Source organism: Odocoileus virginianus, chromosome 7 (genome assembly GCF_023699985.2).
Source record: "Odocoileus virginianus isolate 20LAN1187 ecotype Illinois chromosome 7, Ovbor_1.2, whole genome shotgun sequence".
Taxonomy (NCBI): Eukaryota; Metazoa; Chordata; class Mammalia; order Artiodactyla; family Cervidae; genus Odocoileus; species Odocoileus virginianus.
The window spans coordinates 79,015,752-79,037,749 of NC_069680.1; the positions used below are offsets into that span (position 1 = coordinate 79,015,752).

Consider the following 21,998-nt stretch of genomic DNA (forward strand, 5'->3'; position numbering starts at 1 on the left):
AAAAAGATGATAACACTGTAAGGTTAGTAATTAAGAAATGATAATCCATTTTAACATTTCAAGTTATATTGGATCATGTTTAAATAATGTTAGGGTGAAAATAATGACAAGGATTATAAATATATTTCCAGCATTTGCTGCTTTATGTTTCTGACACCGATAGAAATATTCTTTCCTTTAAACTACTAAAAGTCAAAGTAACACAAACAAGCTCTTTTATTTACCTTTGAAAAAATGCTTCCTGGCATTAAAAATACACAAATAATAATGGTAATCATGAGTTACCATCTACTGAGGTAAACAGATTAAGTAATGTGCCCAGCAGTTTATTTCTACAGAGTGGAGGTCCCAGGATTGAAGTCTACTTCTACGGCTGTCCCTCTTAATCCATACATCTAGCGTAGGCACCTCCTAATATTTTTGAATGAACAGGGGGTTTAACAATATATGTCATATATCACACATGTCACTGAAAATCAGTAAGACTTAAGTGATGGTTATATGGGTATCATACAAAATCATATTTATTGAGGGTTTAACGGGCACTGAAAACTACATTACGAGCTAAGGGGGAAGTAAGGAAGAAAGGAAATAAACACAACATAACATTTTTTAGCACTCTTGAGAAAAGTTTACTTTAATTCAGCAAAACAATTAATTTTCCTGGGGTTAAAGAAAAAGGTAATCCTTTTCTGATGATTGATTGGTTATAGATCATAATTTACAGAGTCTGTGATGACTTTCAATGTTTCAGAATCAGTTTCTTAAATCTGGGGTAAGATTTTATATCTGACATGATCCAGAACCATTTTGGAGCTTGTTATGTTTCATCGTCAGTTACCATTTTGTTTTGTTTTGTTTTTTTCAGGGGTGCTTGCAAAAATATGCAACCCATCAGTTACTTTAATCTTTAGGTGAGCATGGCTAAAACTATAGAATGACCCTTTGCTTCTCTTCCTTTGCTGATATTCTTGAAATATTCTAGCGACAGGACAGGAAGAGGCTACTCAGCAGTCGGCCCTACCCGCTCTGACAGCACTGGTGAGAAGACGTCCGGCAAAGCCAGCAGCAGAGGATGGGGCAGCCCTCGTGCCGCTGCAGCCCCTCCCCGCCTCCTCTGGGCTGTGCCCCAGCGTGCTATGCGGGCCCAGTTTTTTCTGTCTAAGAAACAGGTCTTTTTTCTTATCTGCCTTCCACCATTTCTACTCTTTAGTACTGGCTCACAGAATTGGGGCCATTATTATTTCAAAGGGCATGCCCTCATTCAACACACACAGTTTTAAATTAGAGCCCATAATTTTTGCTACCAAGAGTGGGGCAGAATCTATGTTTCCTGGCAAAACTTCACATCACTTCCATTATGTAATAATTTCCTTATTTCCTATACAATTTAGAGGGGAAAAAAACACCCAGATAATTCTATTTTCTGCACTCTGAGTACCTTGTATGTACCATTAGCCTAAATCTTATCATTGGAGTACGTTTAACCTGATTGTCTCTAACACCAAACTGTGAGTCTTTTGGAACAGAATCAGATCTTATTATCTTTATATTCCTATGGCCCAGGACTCAGTTTGTGCTCAATATTTGTTTAAACAGATTAAAACAAAATGGAATTTAGTTAGAAATATGTGCAATCATGATATATGCTTTTATGAACTTCTATGTTCATGATACTTAGGAGAATTTTATATAAAATATGCACCTGGGCTACCAGATGGTGCTAGTTGTGAAGAATCTGCCTGCCGATGCAGGAGACACAAGAGACCCAGGTTCGATCCCTGGGTCAGGAAGATCCCCTAGAGCTGGAAATGGCACCCCACTCCAGTACTCTTGCCTGGAAAATTGCATGGGGAGAGGAGTCTGCTGGGCTCCATTCCATGAGGCCACAAAGAGTCGAACATGACTGAGGGGCTGAGCGGAGTAGGCCCAAACCAAAACTTAAATCTGTTTAACGGTGTATTTCAGATGTGAAGCAGGTGAAACACATGCTTTGAGTGTCTTCATTTTCTGCTTTCAAAAATGTTATCAATATAAATGGCAACAAAAAACACAATATTTTGGCTAAACCAAATATAGTGACCCAAACAGTTTGAAAGGGACAATGGTAGGTTTAGCTCCTAGGAGAAATCAAAGAGCCAGCTGGTATTTGGTCAAGGCTAGGTTCTCTTCCAACAACAAAGAGACAACTGTACACATGGATATCACCAGATGGCCAATACCAAAGTAAGATTGATTAAATTCTTTGCAGAAGATGGAGAAGCTCTATATAGTCAACAAAAATAAGACCTGGAGCTGACTGTGGCTCATATCATGAGATCCTTATTAAAAAATTCAGACTTAAATTGAAGAAAGTAGGGAAGATCACTCAGGCCATTCAGGTATCACCTAAATCAAATCCCTTACGATTACACAGTAGAAGTGACAAAGAGATTCAAAGGGTTAGATCTGATAGACAGAGCACCTGAAGAACTATGGATGGAGGTTCATAACACTGGACAGGAGGCAGTGACCAAAACCATTCCAAAGAAAAAGAAATGCAAGAAGGCAAAATGTTTGGTACTTTGCCAACAAAGGTTCATATAATCAAGTATGGTTTTTCCAGTAGTCAGGTATGGATGTGAGAGTTGGACCATAAAGAAGGTTGAGCACAGAAGAATTGATGCTTTCAAACTGTGGTGCTTGAGAAGACTCTTAAGAGTCCCCTGGACAACAAGGAAATCAACCCAGAATATTCACTGGAAGGACTGATGCTGAAGCTGAAGCTCCAATACTCTGGCCACCTGAGGCAAAGAGCTGACTCACTGAAAAAGACCCTGATGCTGGGAAAGATTGAGGGCAAGAGGAGAAATGGGAGACAGAGGATGAGATGGTTGGATGGCATCACTGACTCAATGGACATGACTTTGAGCAAACTCTGGGATATAGTGAAGGACAAGGAAGCCTGGTATGGTGCAGTCCATGGGACTGCAAAGAGTTGGACACAACTTAGCAACTGAACAACAAAGGTTCTCAAGGTTGAGGCTGTGCTTACTGTGCCCTCTTGAGCACAGAAGCCCCACGGCCACGCTCTGCTCAGTTGAGTGACTTCGTGACTTGGCCCACTGACAGTGTGCCCTTTCACTCCTGCTCTGCCTGTCCAGTTGTATATCTTCCCTTTCCAAGTACATCCATGGAAGTTTTAGGTCCAGATCACTACCTGCCTGACCACTCCACTAGCCCCTAAGAACCAACCTGCAGTTCTTATTGGCAAGGAGACAAAACCTCTATAAACAACCTAATTGTAGGTAAGGAACACATTTATTAATATACCTTTAAGACTTTATCATCAGGTACTCCTTTATATACAGTCAGAAATACAATCTGACAGATAAACTCTAAAGCCTAAGCTTACTTAAAGAAAATGTAGACTTTCTAAACTTTCTATTAGTCTTCAGAATTTTCAAACTAGTTGCTGTGGGAAACACAATAATTAAATGAAATGCTCAAAGTATTTTAAAATGATATAAACATCACTGCGATATTTACCTGACTTGTCTGAGAAATACGACGGGTACGGTTATAAAGGGCCATGCTGTCTCCCTCCCGTGTCCTTTCAATTCTCCATCCCCAAGCTAGCATAGTTTTTAAAGATTCTTTGATTGGCCAGCGATAAATTTCTTTTTCCTAGTAAGAAAAAAAAAGAGAAAAAGATGGCATATGATGAACCTAAATAAAAGTTTAAAATAGTTAATGCTTTCTTCTGAAATATTCTACCTTCACCTAAACATTTTTGATTAGCACTTTTTATTTAAAAATAAAAGTGGAAAGTAAAAATTCTGAAGAGCAGAGTGTGAGCTGAAATCTAGTTTGACTAACGCTGCTAAGAGGGATCCTGGCTTATAATAACATGAGGTTAATTGTTTTTAGTTTCCCTAGAAAGCAGAAACACTATTAGGAAAAAGTTCCAGATTATACGACATGTGCTTGACGGTTTTTCTACAATCTGAATAAACAGAGAAGTAACTTATTCTATAAGCAGAGAGCCAGAAAATCCTTTACAGTTCATTTGTCAAGATACTTTCCCCCCAAAGAAGTAAAATACATGAAAACACAAATAATAAAAATATTAATATGTATTACCTCATTATAACTTAACAACAGACTCTTTAGATTGATAAGAATATTTTCTAAAGTTCTTAAAAATATAGAAGAGGAATAAAAACTTAAAAAGCAGAAAAATATTACATAAAAAGGAGAATAACCAGTAAAATACTGAAAGGAAATGGGATTATGAAGAAAAAGACAAGACAAAAAACTTTAAAAAGCAGACCTATGAGAAAAGGTAAAAATAGTATGTATAAAGAAGACATTTTAATAAGAAATTCACATAGCAAAAACTTCCACCCCCAAATTAAAACTATGTAAACTTAAAAAAAAGTCACCTTTTCAGATAACAGTTTATATGGCTTCATTAATGGTTGAACTTTAGATGAGTCTGAATATATTTCTCCATAAATCCATCCATTTGCCAACTAAAAAAAAAATCAAAATTGTTTTACATGCATTAATTTTAGAGTGTAGTTGTGCATGTGTTTAAGTATGTACTTAATAAATCTAAAATCTACCAAGATAAGCATTAAGGTTTGAACTTTTGTCCAGTATAAGTCAATATAAAGATTTTCGTCCTAGTCAATATTATTTTGAGTAATCACTGGGAACAATTTTTTGTCTGTTTCTCAGACCAATTTTTTGTTTGTTTGTTTCCCTGCAGCCTCTACAGGGAAAGTAGAGAGTCGTAACAACTGGACCACCAGGGAATTTCCTAGAACACATTTCATTTCTGCAGAGACGAAAAGCATCCAGCCTTCCTTAGACAGATCTGTGATTATGTCAATTGCCCTCCCCTAGGAGGAAGCTATAGGCTGCACAGCCAATGTGATATTCATTTTAGCTTATCAGGTTTAACTAAGGACCTCAACCTGTGACACATGTATGTGAGACACTCATTTTAATCTGAAGCAGCTGTTTAATTTGGAAGCCTCCCTAAATAATGCTATTTGTTTTGCTACTCCTATGTTCAATGACCTCATTGACACATTTGTCCCACATGCTTTTGCCCGTATAATTTGGCACACTTCACTGTTTCCCTGTATCATATCATGTATGTCTATGGAATCTGAGTAATTAGGCTGAAACAGCTCAGGACCACTTTCCTGTAAACTTCCTCTCCATCACCACCCCTATCAGCTTAGTACCTAATAGTCTTTAAATAGGGCAGATACTTCAATCTTACTGACTTACCTGCTGCTGCTGCTGCTGCTGCTAAGTCACTTCAGTCGTGTCCGACCCTGTGCGACCCCATAGACGGCAGCCCACCAGGCTCCCCCGTCCCTGGGATTCTCCAGGCAAGAACACTGGAGTGGGCTGCCATTTCCTTCTCCAATGCGTGCAAGTGAAAAGTGAAAGTGAAGTTGCTCAGTTGTGTCCGACTCTTAGCGACCCCATGGACTGTAGCCCACCAGGCTCCTCCATCCATGGGATTCTCCAGGCAAGAACACTGGAGGGGACTGCCATTGCCTTCTTCAGACTTACCTACTAACATGGTTAAATTACTGAACAAAGAAAAAGTCACATGCTTAACAAAACAAAAATGGGGATTCTTAGAGGAAGGAAGGGACTGGTTGGCCAGGGCAAGGATTGAAACTGGGTAATACTGAACTGACACATAACACAAGCACCTTTTGAAATCTTTGCTGTTTGATTTTCCTTTCAGCAAAGCAGCATATCCTCATTCTAGATTCCTGCATCATCTCAACTTAATTTCTCTGACAAACCTGTTTTAACCATCTTCTCTCAAGTTTTACTAGGCTCAACTGAAATGTGACAACTGTGCATGATAGTTCCTCTAGAAAAATCTCATAAAAGTATGTAGGACTTATGTTACACATTGGGACTACTTAGTTATCTCATCCGAATCGCTCATCTTCTATTGACAATGCAAATAAAACATGCCATTTTGCCCTGCTAAGGGAACTGAAGATCTACTTAGTGATAAGAAATACAACTGAAGACTAGAAGATGTAAATAATTACTAAATTCTGATTAAAAATTTTCAAGATCTCTTTGTAATGTAAAATTACACATAAAAGGTAAAGTTTTCTTAAAAGATTTCTGGATGCAGAGTCACTATGTCTTATTGAATCTGTCTTACTGAGTTTATTTTTGTGTATGATGTTAGGAAGTATTCTAACTTCATTCGTTTACAGGCAGCTATCCAATTTTCCCAGTACCATTTATTGAAGAGGCGGTCTTTGCCCCATTGTATATTCTCGCCTCTTTTGTCCAAAATAAGGTACCCAGAGCTGCATGGGTCTATTTCTGGACTTTCTATCTTGTTCCATTGGTCTATATTTCTGTTTTTGTGCCAGTACCATACTGTCTTGATGCCTGTAGCTTTGTAGTATAGTCTGAAGTCAGGAAGGCTGATTCCTCCAGCTCCATTTTTCTTTCTCAAGACTGCTTTGGCTATTGGGGTCTTCTGTGTTTCCATATGAATTGTGAAATTTTTTGTTCTAGTTCTATGAAAAATGCCATTGGTAATTTGATAGGGATTGCACTGAATCTGTAGAGTGCATTTGGTAGTATAGTCATTTTCACAGTATTTATTCTTCCTACCCAGGAACATGGAATATCTCTCCATCTGTTTATGTCATCTATGATTTCTTTCATTAGTGTCTTATAATTTTCTGTGTACAGTTCTTTTGTCTCCTTACATAAGTTTATTCCTAGATATTTAATTCTTTTTGTTGCAATGGTGAATGGGATTGACTCCTTAATTGTTCCTTCTGATTTTTCATTATTAGTATATAGATATGCAAGTCATTTCTGTGTATTGATTTTGCAACTTTGCTAAATTCACTGATTAGCTCTAGTAATTTTCTGATACTATCTCTAGGGTTTTCTATGTACAGTATCATGTTATCTGCAAACAGTGAGAGCTTTACTTCTTTTCTGATCTAGATTTCTTTCATTTTTCTTCTCTGATTGCTGTCGCTAGGACTTCCAGACCTATGTTTTATAATAGTGGTGAAAGTGGACACTCTTGTCTTGTTCCTGATCTTAGAGGGAATGCTTTCAGTTTTTCACCATTGAGAATAATGCTTGCTGTAGGCTTATCATATATGGCCTTTACTATGTTGAGGTAGGTTCCTTCTATGCCCATTTTTCATCATAAATGGGTGTTTTCATTATAAATGGGTGCTGAAATTTTGTCAAAGGCTTTTTTCTGTGTCTATTGAGATCATATGGTTTTTATATTTCAATTTGTTAATATGGTATATCACACTGACTGATTTGCATATATTAAAGAATCTTTGCATCCCTGGAATAAACCCAACTTGATCATGGTGTATGAGCTTTTTGATGTGTTGCTGAATTCTGTTTGCAAAAATTTTGTTGAGGATTTTTGCATCTATGTTCATCGGTGATATTGGCCTGTAGTTTTCTTTTTTTGTGGTTTCTTTGTCTGGTTTTGGTATCAGAGTGATTGTGGCCTTGTAGAACGAGTTTGGAAGTGTTACTTCCCCTGTAATTTTCTGAAAGAGTTTTAGAAGAATAAGCATTAGCTCTTCTCTACATGTCAGAGAGAATTCTCCTGTGAAGCCATCTGGTCCCAGGCTTTTGTTTTCTTGGGAGATTTTTGATCACAGCTTCCATTTCAGTGCTTATAATTGGGTTGCTCATAATTTCTATTTATTCCTGGTTCAGTCCTGGAAGACTGACCATTCCTAAGAATCAATCCATTTCTTCCAGGTTATCCATTTTATTGCCATATAGTTGTTCATAATAGTCTCTTAAAATCCTAGGTATTTCTGCATTGTCTGTTACAACCTCTTTTTCATTTCTAATTTCGTTGATTTGATTTCTTCTCTCTTCTTTTCTTGATGAATCTGGACAAGGCTTCTTCTTTGGTTCTTCTCAAAGAACCAGCTTTTAGTTTTATTAATCTTTAGTATACTTTCATTTCTTTTTCATTTAAGAAATAAGATCTTTATGATTTCTTTCCTTCTACTAATTTTGGGGGCTTTTTTGTTCTTCTTTTTCCAGTTGTTTTACGTGTAAAGTTAGGTTGTCCATTTGACGCTTTTCTTGTTTCTTGAGGTAGGACTGTATTGCTATAAACCTCCCTCTTAGAACTACTTTTGCAGAATCCCATAGGTTTTGAGTTGTGTTTTCATTGTCATTTGTTTCTAGAATTTTTTTGATTTCCCTTTTGATTTCTTCAGTAACATGTTGGTTATTTAGAAACATGTTGTTTGTGTTTGTTACATTTTTTTCCTTATAATTGATATCTAGTCTCACAGTGTTGTGGTCAGAGAAGATGCTTGATACAACTTCAATTTTCTTAAATTTACTGAGGTTTGATTTGTGACCCAAGATGTGGTTAATCCTGGAAAATGTTCTATGTGCACTTGAGGTGTATTCTTCTGCATTTGGATGGAATGTCCTGAAGATATCAATGAGATCCATCTCATCTAATATATCATTTAAGACTTGTGTTTCCTTATTAATTTTCTGTTTTGATGCTCCGTCCATTGGTGTGAGTGGGGTATTAATGTCTCCTACTATTATTGTGTTACTGTCAATTTCTCCTTTTATGTCTGTTAGTATTTGCCTTATGTATTGAGGTGCTCCTATGTTGGGTGCATAGATATTTACAATTGTTATGTCTTCCTCTTGGATTGATCCCTTGATCATTATGTAGTGTCCTTCCTTATCTCTTATAATCTTCTTTAAGGTCTATTTTGTCTGATAAGAGGATTGATACTCCAGCTTTCTTTTGCTTCACATTTTCATGGAATATATTTTTCCATCCTCTCACTTTCAGCACAGGTGTCTTTAGGTATGAAGTGGGTTTCTTGCAGACAGCATATATATGGGTCTTGATTTTGTATCTATTCAGCCAGTCTGTGTCTTTTGGTTGGAACATTTAGTCCATTTACACTTGAAGTAATTATTGATATACATGTTCCTATTGCCATTTTCTTAATTGTTTGAGGTTGATTTTGTAGATCTTTTAAATTCTCTTGTGTTTCTTGACTATATAAGTCCCTTTAACATTTATTGTAAAGCTGGTTTGGTGGTACTGAATTCTCCTAACTTTTGCTTGTCTGAAAAGCTTTTTATTCCTCCATCAATTTTGAATGAGATCCTTGCCAGGTACTGGTAATCTTGGCTGTAGATTTTTCCCTTTCAGTACTTTAAATACATCCTGCCATTCCCTTCTGGCCTGCAGAGTTTCTGCTGAAAGATCAGGTGTTAAGAGTATGGGGTTTCCCTTGTACGTTACTTGTTGCTTCTCCCTTGCTGTTTTTAATGTTCTTTCTTTGCATTTAGTCTTTGTTAGTTTGATTAGTATGTCTCTTGGCATGTTTCTCCTTGTGTTTATCCTGTATGGGACTCTTTGTGCCTCTTGGACTTGATTTGACTATTTCCTTTTCCATGTTAGGGAAATTTTCAACTATAATCTCCAAAAATTTCCTCATACCATTTCTTTTTCTCTTCTTCTTCTGGGACCCCTATAATTCAAATATTGATGCATCTGATACGGTCCCAGAAGTCTCTGAAACTGTCCTCAGTTCTTTTCATTCTTTTTACTTTATTCTGCTATTCAGAAGTTATTTCCACCATTTTATTTTCCAGCTCACTGATTCATTCTTGTGCTTCAGATATTCTGCTACTGATTCCTTACAAAGTATTTTTAATTTCAGTAATTGTGTTGTTTGTCTCTGTATGTTTATTTTTTAATTATTTCAAGTCTTTGTTAATTGATTCTTGCATTTTCTCCATTTTGTTTTCAAGGTTTTTTATCATTTTTACTATTATTATTCTGAATTCTTTTTCAGGTAGTTTGCCTACTTCCTCTTTGTTTATTTGGACTTCTGTGTTTCTAGTCTGTTCCTTAATTTGTGTAGTATTTCTCTGCCTTTTCATTATTTTAACTTGTTGTGTTTGAGGTCTCCTTTTCCCAGGCTTCAAGGTTGAATTCTGTCTTCCTTTTCGTTTCTGCCCTGCTAAGGTTGGTCCAGGGGTTTGTGTGAGCCACTTACGGTGAGATGGGTGCTGATATTTTGCTTGTTTTTCGTCTGATGGGCAAGGCTGCGTGAGGGGGTAATCCTGTCTGCTGACGGCTGGGTTTGTGCTTTTGTTTGTTGTTTAGACAAGGCGTCCTGCACAGGGTGCTACTGGTGGTTGGGTGATGCCAGGTCTTTTATTCAAGTGGTTTTCTTTGTGTGAGTTCTCACGATTTGATACTCCGTAGAGTCCATGGGGTTGCAAAGAGTCGGACACGACTGAGCGACTTCACTTTCACTTTTCACTTTCATGCACCAGAAAAGGAAATGGCAACCCACACCAGTGTCCTTGCCTGGAGAATCCCAGGGATGGCAGAGCCCAGTAGGCTGCCGTCTGTGGGGTCGCACAGAGTCGGACACGACTGAAGCGACTTAGCAGCAGCAGCAGAGGATGAGATGGCTGGATGGCATCATCGACTCAACAGACATGAGGTTGAGTAAACTCCAGGAGTTGGTGATGGACAGGGAGGCCTGGCGTGCTGCGATTCATGGGGTCGCAAAGATCGGACATGACTGAGCGACTGAACTGAACTGACTGAGGGCTACTTCTCTGGTAGTCTAGGGTCTTGGAGTCAGGGCTCCCACTCCAAAGGCTCAGGGCTCGATCTCAAGTTTTGCGTGGTTCTGTATGTTCTTCTCCTCTGGTCAGGTGCTGCTGTCTGCTCTCAGCTGGTGTTCTGCATGCACGTCTGTGTCTGAAGATGTATTCCTGATGGATCCATGGGAGAGATGTGCTCTACATCCAACTATACCTTCATCATCTTATTCTAACACTGTGCTATTTATGAATACAAATATTCTTATTCATAGATGTATCCTAAGTATATCAGTGGCAGAGCTAAATATTACATTAGCAAATCATAATTAAATGTTCTTTCCTAATCTAATGCTCTCGCTTGAAAGTAGAAAATTGGCATGGTCAGAAACATGTGAGCCAGAATCAGTCATTAGGCACATTCATTAATGATTTAGAATGTGATGTTCTGACTTTTACCTTATCCATTGACCACTTGTCATGGGCATGTTCTGCATATTTGTTAATGAAGTATTCCAACTTCTCAGGAATTGTAATACTATGAGAAAAACAAAGAAAAGAGGTTTGATTTTCATAGGATTTTCAGGGAATCATTCATAATTTATTCCACAGCTTATGACTGTTTATATTTCATTCAATGCAAAACTGTTAAAAAACTGGTTTAACAAGGTATTACTTTTCCATATGGTAGAAACAGTATGAGAAAAGTCAAGCAAATAAGATTCTATCTGCTCATCTTATATTTATTCATACTTTATATCTTAATATAAATTATACACAATAAAAATTTTACATAGTATGAGAAAAATAATTTAAATGTATGCAAGAAAAGGACAATAGATTGCACCAATTATTTTTAAAAATCTGAATAAAGATATAGTTAGATAATGAGCTTACAGACATACTTTACTCTCACATTGGTTCTTTGAAGTTATTCTTTTTTGATTTTAATCTCTTCTGCAACAACCATAAATGGGTAAAAGGCTGCTGAAATGCACTGTTACATTTTTGAAATGTACTAAAATTAATTTTAAGCTAATTGAATACAACCAGTGATGTGTGAATGATTTTAAATAATAATGGTCTATATATAAATTCTAAATGTTACTAATATGAACTATAGGGAAAAGCATTTAATCAATCCATGCTTTACGATTTTGATAACATTTCTACTTGAGTTCTTTCATGTTTAAATAAATATTTAATCTCTCAAACAGACATCAAGTCCATGCAATTGGTGACCAAGTCTGATGGTAAATGTAAGACTTGGTACTATCACATGTATCTATTAACAAAAAACTAAGTATGTATATAATTCCATTCACTGATGAAAATAACTTATTAATGCATTTAACTTTGAGAATAGAATTGTAAGTAAAACCTGATATAATGAGGTTTACTGTTCTTTTCTCGCATGTTATTAGTTAGTAATTGAACTTTATGACACACACGTATTTTAAAAACAATACGTGAAAATCACAGAGATGTAGACACTATTGATATCACTATGCAAACCTAATCTGTTAAGAGGTCCCCAACGGGGTAAACTGAGGTAAATTAATATACATGCCCAGCATTTACTCATTAATTGGATTCAATTAATCAACATCAAATCCATGACATAGTTCTGATGTTATTTGAAAATTCTGGATTACATTGTATGTTAGCAAACCACAAACTTACCAATGAAGGAATGTGAACATGTGACATTTTGGTTTACTTACTTTAGAAGAGATACAAAGGATCAATCAATCACATAAGCCAAATACTGGGGGGTAGAGTCTTTTCTCACAGGACTGTCATCAAATACCAAACATGCAAATTTAAGGCATTATCAAACTAACAGCATACCACTTGGGTCAAAATTTTGATCTGGTTATGGAAGCTAAACCAGCTGGGGGGGACACAAGAGGCCTGAAAGTTGAACACCCAAGCGAATTCAGATGCTGTGGATGATAACTACCAAGAGACTACCTTGCTAATATTGATCCTGCTGAGTGACTGTGGAATGGATAAGACAATGTGGCATGAAGAGCAGCCTCTCTGCAAGTGGAAAACCATGATTCTACTTAAAGACAGTAACAAGAACAAAAGTGCTGAGACCCCAAACACCTAACATACCCAAAGATCTGCAGAACAACTTAGGCAACCAGGTCCATGGAAGAACTTTCATAATGTTAGGTAACACTATATCTGTAGTTGAGATTGTCACACTGTACCCTCACTGCATGCTAAATTTTCCAGAGATATTCTCATTTGACATTCCCTTCACTCTCATGCTGTGTTTTATAAGGCTGAACCCTGACTACTAACCCCAGGCCTGGCTGAGATGTAGTGATGATGAAGTGATGCCCCACTGCTCGTAGAAATAGCCTTGCACTGCATGCTGGAAGCATCTCAGTCAAAGACTCTACACAGAGGTTGACTGCAATTACTAATTTAACATTTAGGGGAGAACTTCAACTAAAAAGATAACTGATATCCTTTCTTGATTCTCATGATTATAGATATAACCATGTGGTTACATACAGAGAATCCTGGTGATATTAAGAGTATATCTCTTAGGAGGTACATCTTATCTATTTCTGGTATTCATGTAACCATTATTATTACTACTATCATTTCATCAAGTAAAGGGACCCCTATTAAAAGGATACCAATTCAAAGGGGGCATGGATGAGAGAAAGTTCACTTTAGTACCTTATTCAATTTCAGACTTCACACATCATTTACAATAAAAATCTGCTGCAATAGAAAGAGTCCATACTTTGAGGTATCAACAGGTTGTGGATTAAAGTTCCCTTCAGAATCCATTGATGACTGTTTTTCCATCATACTGACATAATTTGACTCCATGTAGTCTGGAGGCAAAGCTCCCGCAACTGCACTCAGGCAAGGCAGTGCCAGTTTGAAAAGTTCTTGTTCATATTTCTGGGAATAAATGGAGGACCAAAAAAAATAAATATCCCATTACAACTTAGCAACAGTTGTCAACATGAGCACTGCAACTGACAGGATGTTGTAGGAGAAAAACAGAAATACCTTCAGCTAACTCAGTTCCCCCAAAGATTCTTTTTCTAGAAAACGGAAAATATGGCCTTAAATCCCACCAAACATAAGAGAAACTGAAGCTTTTTACTGAAGTCGTAGCATAAAAAGAATAAAATCTTTGCTTCTCTAAAAGTCTGTTTTCCAATATGTGAAGTGAGGTGAACTTGAATATTCAAAGTGCACGACATGATTTTACAACATAAACATGATTTCAGTCGAGGACTATGTTATAGATTATTACAGCTAGTTACAGATTATTGCTGTGCCATGCTATAAAGACTATATATGAAAAATACCTAAAGAATAACACCCAGAGTAAGAAATTTTAATTTTATACATTGCATTTCAAGATATAAAAAAAATTCTGAACAGAGAAAGAACTTTTACAGGAAAAATGCATAACCAAAACTTCCAGGGAAAAGTATATTAGTTACATAGTTAAACCGTATTTACAGATTTTTTTAAAAATCAAAAATAATAATTAAAGTTATCTCACTTTAAGTGCTAACTTTTACAGTTGCGAATTCTTCTAAAAATACGTTCTACATATTGTTTTAAAAGGACTCAGTTTCCCAAACACAAGTCAACAAGAAAAAGCATTCAGATGTAGCTACCACATGTTATCACAGATAAACTTCCTTTATTATGTAGCAAACTTCTGTTATACTATTCCAGTCATCTGATAGTGTCTGTCTGGGAATTCAAACTGATTTTGATTAATGATTTAAGCATAAGCATAGCAAGCATGTTCTGATTTTCACTGAAATACTATGCTTCAGTTTCCTGAAAAGTGTACAAAACCATTCACTGCAAATTTGGCAACTATTAGAGGATGTCACGCACATAAAGCAAGAGGGAATGCAGACACTTAAATCACCATAGCAGCAGAGTGTGAAAAATCAATAAGGCTTCTGGAATATTATAATTTTAAGAGCTCTAATATTTAACATTTTTACATTTGACAAGATTTCTTCAGGCTTTATAAGATTGGGGAGGTGACTAATGAGGGAGGGTTTGAGTCCAAATAAGTCCAAATATACCAGAATATACCAGATATTCAAATATATACCAAATATATATACCAGATATATACACCAGATATATATATATATGTACCATATATATATATATAAAAGAATATGCCAGATATTCAAATATATATACCAGATATATATATATATATACACACACCAGATATATATCAAATATTCAAATATATACCAAATACCAAATATATCAGATCAATCCATGTGAATAATCTGCTAAAATGCTTAGCCATTTTCAAGTCAAAAAGTGTTGTAATTACAAGAAACAGGTTACCATCATGATTATGAAAAGTCAATATAAATTGCATTCTCAACATTTGTTATAAAGAGAAAAAAACAAAGTTATGTCACGTCTTGATAAGTAAAGGTAGCATTTCACTATTCTACTAGGAACACTTTAAAAAAATAAAAAAATAAATAATAAAGTAAAAAAAGAAAAGAAAAGCAGTTTAAATTTCATATAGCCTATTAAAAAAAAAAAGAACCTATGATTTTTCAATTATTTTATCATACAAATAAATCCACAAGAGATTAAATTACCTTTTGAGATAGGGCATCAAAGATGCCCCAAAACAGCTTTCTTGATAAATGAAGTTCTTCTTCTGAGGCAGCTCCAAAGTTTCCCCACCCTCCAGGCAGGCAGTAATATTTCCAGCATCTTTCATAATGATTTGTCAGCAGCTAGGTAGGAAAACAATTATAAGAGCGCTGAACTAAAGATACCTCAATGTTATTTTTTTTCCATTTCCTCCCAATGGCATTCTAATGCCATGTAACAAGGCCAAATGAAAGGAAACTACTCAACTCCATATGAATTCTTTTGGAAAATACTATTACCTTATATAGGATATCTCTTTAAGATTTAACACTGATTACAATTTAAAGACCAAACACCCAATTTCACAAATTATCTCGAAAAGAATTCTTTAGGAGGTTGACTGGCTATCTGTGTGCTGAGACCTACTTTAGTTGCTATCATTTACTTATAATTTGATGACTTGTTATCTCCTGGAATCCATGAACTTAACAGAGTGATTGGCGTTAGGGTGAACCAGAGGATACAGCACCTAACATGTGCATTCTCAGGGGACAGTGCCTCTGGATATGTATGCTTCCTCTCTGCCCATCCTTAATCACTATACTTCATGATTCCATTATTTAGTAACTCTTTGGATAAAGTATTCATGATTAATACACTAAGAAATAGTCACAACTAATTGCCAAATTAATAAAATGATCTTTATAAAGCAACTACACGTTTTGGACTCTTACCTATATCTAACAAGGAAAATAAACTGATAAGAGTTACTCTTATTAAAATTAACTACATATCTTACTGTAGACATATTTTTTTCTCACTTAGTATCCTTCTCAGTTATAAAACACACAAACACACAATTTAGGAATCTCAAATGATGAAATACTGAGATCTAATTTGCTTGGACTAACATAGAACTATCTATAATGCAAAAGTTTTATCACATAAAGTGATCCAGTATCTTTTTTCAGGTATCTTCTAGCTCATCTGTATCAAGTAAATTCTACGTGACAAGCACCACCCCAGGTAAAAATGGGATTTTCAGCAAGGACAGAATTTATGGAATTCATTAATTTCCCTAGGTTTATTAAACCAAAATTAATTTTCATAGAGAAAGATTGTTTTAGTTATTAAATACAAATTAGTGTAATGGCAGCTCAAAAAACAGCAGTTCATTTTTATCTCAAACCTCTTTGTATAGCACTATTACTGTGTGGCCATGAGAAAAAAATATAATGCTTACCAGGTGGCAGAGCAGAGTGGTCACCTATAAAAAGTCCATTACAGAACAATGACCTCCATGCACAGACCATGCCACTAGATCATTTATTAGTATACACCTAACATCTTAATCCTCAGTGTGGACTGGGATATTCAACAACAAGAAAATATTCGAAGTCAATAAGACAGAATGAGACTTGATCATTTCCTGTGCAGAATAATAAAGCTGGGAAGCAAATATGTCAGGCAATTTTCTATACTCTATGGTAAACCGTAACTGCATATACATAAGGATTATTTTGAACCTTATGAGATGATATTTGGAAACTGTCATTTGATTAACAGACTTAGCAAATGTTGTTTTTAAAGTCTATTCTTAATGCCTTGAGGTTGTTAATACTTTAGGCCAGGCCTATTAGCATGTTTTCCATAGTATATAAGAATATATTGGCTTAAGAATATATTGACTCATCTTTTTCTTGTGGCCTGTTTTCTTTCCACTGATTTCTATTTCCACTGACATACAGTAAACCAATCTTAGGATTTCTCTGGCCTTTTATTACTTGTTTCTTTAGGTTGATGTACACACAAATACAACTTACATGTCCATTTCAATAACTGGAAGAAAATTTCCAGCATTCCATATTAAACATGCTGAATTTAAGAAATGTACATATTGTAATAGGAACCAAAGTCAGAGTACCCAGCACTCAAACAGCTACAAACACTCCCTGTGCTTACCTTAAGAGGCATCTTCGCGTGTTCATTTAACAATGGGACATCGAATACTAATCGTCTGAGTAAGTGCTGCATCATAGAAGGTCTCAACTGGCTGGTGGAACAAAGCTAATTTTAATAATGAATATCTAATAATGTTTAAACCAAGTAGATAATTCATTAAACCAGATTATACACCCCAAGAACCTATACCTACACTTCTCTTCAGATGATGTTAATTTTAGGTGTTCCTAATTCAAAGATTAACTGAGAGTTACGTAATTTCATAAAAGGTTATATTTCAAAGTCATCTCTAGCTCCCTGATCTGAAGATCAACCTTCATTTGCTATAGGAGATGTTCCTCTTCAGCCCCTTCTCTTCTCACCCATCAAAGCCCCAGAGCCCACTGTTCCTATTAATGTAGTAAATGCTATTCTCTCTTTGCAATGGGTGGGAAGGGGCTCAGTGACTAGATCAGAAGCAGAAAGAGGAGGGAGAGTAAGAGCAAGAGGAAGAGAAAGACTAAGAAATTTTGCCAGAGGAGGAAGGGAAAGAAAACCAACACCCTATGACCATTTATTACTCTGGTAATCCCGAGTGCTTCACCTCATTTAATATTTTGAAAAACTCAGTGAGACAGGTTTTGATTCCATTTCACAGAACTGTAGGGTCGGGAAACTAAGGGTCGGGAAACGAAGATTATGAACTAATCTCTAACCTCTCTCAGTCCCATCCGGTTCCTACACCCATACACTCGTTCCACTATGAGTGAAAACCCTTCCTTCACCAATGTCCTGGACAGACTGCAAGCTTTCCCCTCCAAGAGCGCCTGTCCATTAGGAAGAAACCATTAACCAAGATAGGGGTCTGAGAAATTGTCACTTGCACTTGTCGGAACTTCAGAAGAAGATACATGTTTCTGGTTTTCCTAGTAAGACCCTTGATTCCCATCATTGTCAAACATAGGCCATACTTTACTGTTATTACTATATTACTACATACATTTCTTTTTTACCTTTAATAAGTCTCTTTTTTTCTTTCCTCTTCTAGAAGAGGAGTTACAACCATTACGCACAGTTGAAAGGTGAATCCTACACTAACACAGCTGGGGATTCCCCACACAACAACTTCACCTGCCAACATCCAGAACAGCATCATCAGTCCAACACCATATTCAGTGGTCAGATACCCATAGAGTGCTGGAGGAACACTTCTGAACTTGATCAGGAGCAAGAGTGCTCTGGTAAGGCTCAACTCAGTACACAACAATGACTAACATGAACTAATTTTTTGGTCCAGAAATCGTTGTTAACATTCATAACAAATTGTCAAGGACCACGGAGTAAATTCTCTCATTTAAAGAAACATGAAATAGATTTCACTGTCCACTTACCCACAAATAGAGAGTAAACACACTTCTATGGAATCCCGTTGAGCTTTGGTGAGTGAGCAGCCCTTAGAAAGCCGGTACACAGTGTGAAGCAATGAGTCAATGAGAGAAGCATGGTGCTCGGTGCCCGCAAAAAGAGGAGCACACCTTGTTAACAAGGGTAACACGGCTGTGCACAGGTACCGATTGAGGGCCAGGGCCATGTCGGTAGCACTCAAAGCAGCCTGGAAGGGAAGTGCAGAGGAGACCATCATTTGCACTGGTCAGGAGGCAACTTTCCAAGGGATCATACATGTTGACGTGTTATTTCACTACCCAGAAATTGACAAAAGTATGTAATATGGAAATGGATTCCTCTGTTACAGCTTTAACTGTGGTTCATATGCTTTTTTTTAACCACTAAAAACAACAGATTTTTAATTGCTCATCAATAGATAAAAATGAATGAAATAATAGTTATCTCTTCAAAAAGTCACAGAAGTTCATGTTCTATAATAAAATGTGAAGGGTAGGATGGATGAAAGATGAAGATGCTAATGATATCAAAGAATGGGAGACTCTCCCTTTACTAGCAGAGGCAAAAGAAAGGAGTTTTTTTTCACAGTAAATTTCAAACACTTTATACTCATGTCATATATATACTCATCGTATTTATGCTCATGTCAATCAGAATCAACAGTCAAAGGCTGACTGTCTTAACATGCTATCGTCTATAATACATAGGTTCAGAAATCCACATGAACACAACCAAAAAAAGAAAAAAGAATTCAGTTTTATTTTTATGATTCTCCTCTCACAGTTTTCATGAGGGAGCTACTGCCAACTTAAGATCTGATTTCCTCTGATATCAACAAGACATATAATTGAAAATAAAACAAGGTATTAAAAAAAAAACACAAGATATTATTACAACTACTAGAATAACATTTAGCATTCCAGCTTATTTTAAAAATGTTTCTGTTTCTTTTTTCTTTTTTTTTTTTAATTAAAAGTAAAGGTCTTTTTTCTCTCCTCAATCCTACTTTGCAGAGATAATATGCTGGTATATCTTTTCAAATACTATATTTATATGAGTAGATTTATACTTATATGAGTGATAACATATTTAAAAATGTTTCAAATAGTAGAACATTTACACTGATGGTGGCAGTTTCTTGACATGAGCTACTGATCTCACAAAACAGATTTTAATTTATATGTACATTAAAAAATGAATACAACAGGATGATACTATAGTTGAAAGACTCAACAATGTTCACTAGACCTTTTTAATACTTTAATTGCTTTTACTGAGACACACAATTATTTATGTCGACTTAGAAGTGGAACAGGAACCACTGTGACCTCCCTAATTAGGGTTATATAAACTTCTTACTGTCTTCCATTGCACTGATCAGAATTCTTACTGTACTCTTTGGGTTGTCCATTTTCTCCACTATTCAGTAAATTCCTTGAGGATATAGTCTATCTTATTTTCTTTTACTCTCTGCTACCCTAAAAAATTGGCATTTGATAAACATGTGGGGACAATGAATGAATGAATGAATATATCTGTGAAAGAATTTCAGGTGGCAGAGACTAAAGAGTTAAAAGTTGCAGAATTCATTTGTTCAAATCATTACCGTGTCTAAGGAAGCAGCAGCCCGGAGATCTGGCAGAAAGCCAACCTCAAGAAGATGGAGAAGGAAATCTTGAACCTCAATTCCATAGACCCTGTCAAGGAACAAAACCATGGCTGCCTTGTGATCTGGACAAAACCCTGCAGACATGTCAGGCTCCACCACATTCCCATCTAAAAGAGAGAAGGTGATACACTGTTGTTAATGGCCATGCCATCCATGAAGATTGATTACAAATGGCTACTTTCCAGCCGCTCACGTTTTAAGTAAAGTTATCAGTTGAATGCTTTTCTGTTCTTCTAATACATTCAAGTAAGGGCTGGGAATCAGCTGATGAAATATGGCAGTGCACTGTAAATCCAAGGTCATTTAAATGCTATTTTAGCATCCATTTGTTAATTGTGTATGTTAAATTAGGGCAGAGTATTATGCCAGATTCTGAGAAGGAAACAAAATGACATCCATAATCCAATTGTAAAACCAGGGGTAAATATCCTAAAAGCTAATATGTAAAGCAAGGTTTGCAGTCTTTTCAAAACAAGAGCAGGTCTTTAAAACATCAGTAAGACTCATGTACTCTATGTGATAATCATGGTATGTTTACATCATTTACATATATATGGCTTAAAGAATTATAAAATAATGAACAAAACTCTATGAACCAGTTTGACTTTCAAATGAAATATGTTTCATTAATCATAATAGCATTTAATAACATGTAAAACATATTTGAGAGCCATATTATTTTCTCTATTGACATTCAACACTTGATGCCTATATAGTGGAGTGGATTCCTTGGTATAACTCCATAGATTCATAGATGGGATCACTGAAATGAAAAATTAGGGAATTACACGCCAATTTGAAATACTGGAGAAAAAACTTGCTTTCTGTTTGACCATGGGATAATTATGCCAAATTGTTGCTGAAATATACTGTAAGAGTCCACAAATTATATCACAGAATTTTTAACACATGCAAATGTTGAAAAAAAGCAGGCCCCTGAGAAAGATGATACATGGCCATACCCAACCTGAAGTAACAAAGTCACAACATTTTTGTTTTCATTCATACTCAATGACTGAATCTGAACATAAAAATGAACAAAAGGTGTTTTAAAGGAAGACTGGATTGAAGACTAATGCCAAATTATTTCCATTCCTTATAACAAATAATATAACTAATATCTTCCTTCCTATAATTATTAATACAATAATAACTCTTGACATTTGTGCTGTTGTCAGGTACTGTTAGCAGTGTTCCAGATACAATCTCATAAAATGCTCACAAGAGCAGTATGAAGGGGGCATTATTATCTTCCTTCAACACAAGATAAAAATCAGCTTAACCCTATATGCAAAACAGAAAGAGACACAGATGTGTAGAACAGACTTTTGGACTCTGTGGGAGAAGGCGAGGGTGGGATGTTTCGAGAGAACAGCATGGAAACATGTATATTATCTAGAGTGAAACAGATCACCAGCCCAGGTTGTATGCATGAGACAAGTGCTCGGGCCTGGTGCACTGGGAAGACCCAGAGGGATCGGGTGGAGAGGGAGGTGGGAGGGGGGATCGGGATGGGGAACACATGTAAATCCATAGCTAATTCATGTCAATGTATGACAAAAACCACTACAATATTGTAAAGTAATTAGCCTCCAACTAATAAAAATAAATGGGAAAAAAAAAATCAGCTTTCAGAAAAGTTAGTTAACTTGTCCAAGGTTGTGTATCTAGTCATCGGCAAACTTAGGTTGAAACTAAG

The 21,998-nt window shown here is 36.1% G+C and overlaps 1 protein-coding gene across 5 annotated transcripts in view; it reads right to left on the reverse strand.

The window, feature by feature from the left end:
• RYR2 (ryanodine receptor 2) overlaps nt 1–21,998 on the reverse strand; it is an 803,099-nt gene that overhangs the window by 200,138 nt on the left and 580,963 nt on the right. For all 5 annotated transcript variants that reach the window (XM_070471032.1, XM_070471028.1, XM_070471029.1 and 2 more), the window contains 8 exons: nt 20,237–20,406; nt 18,618–18,838; nt 17,248–17,338; nt 15,288–15,428; nt 13,418–13,581; nt 11,110–11,188; nt 4,425–4,514; nt 3,529–3,666 (listed from right to left, as the gene is read on the reverse strand). In XM_070471032.1, coding sequence (XP_070327133.1) covers nt 3,529–3,666; nt 4,425–4,514; nt 11,110–11,188; nt 13,418–13,581; nt 15,288–15,428; nt 17,248–17,338; nt 18,618–18,838; nt 20,237–20,406 — 1,094 coding nt within the window. The remainder of the gene's footprint in view (nt 1–3,528; nt 3,667–4,424; nt 4,515–11,109; nt 11,189–13,417; nt 13,582–15,287; nt 15,429–17,247; nt 17,339–18,617; nt 18,839–20,236; nt 20,407–21,998) is intronic.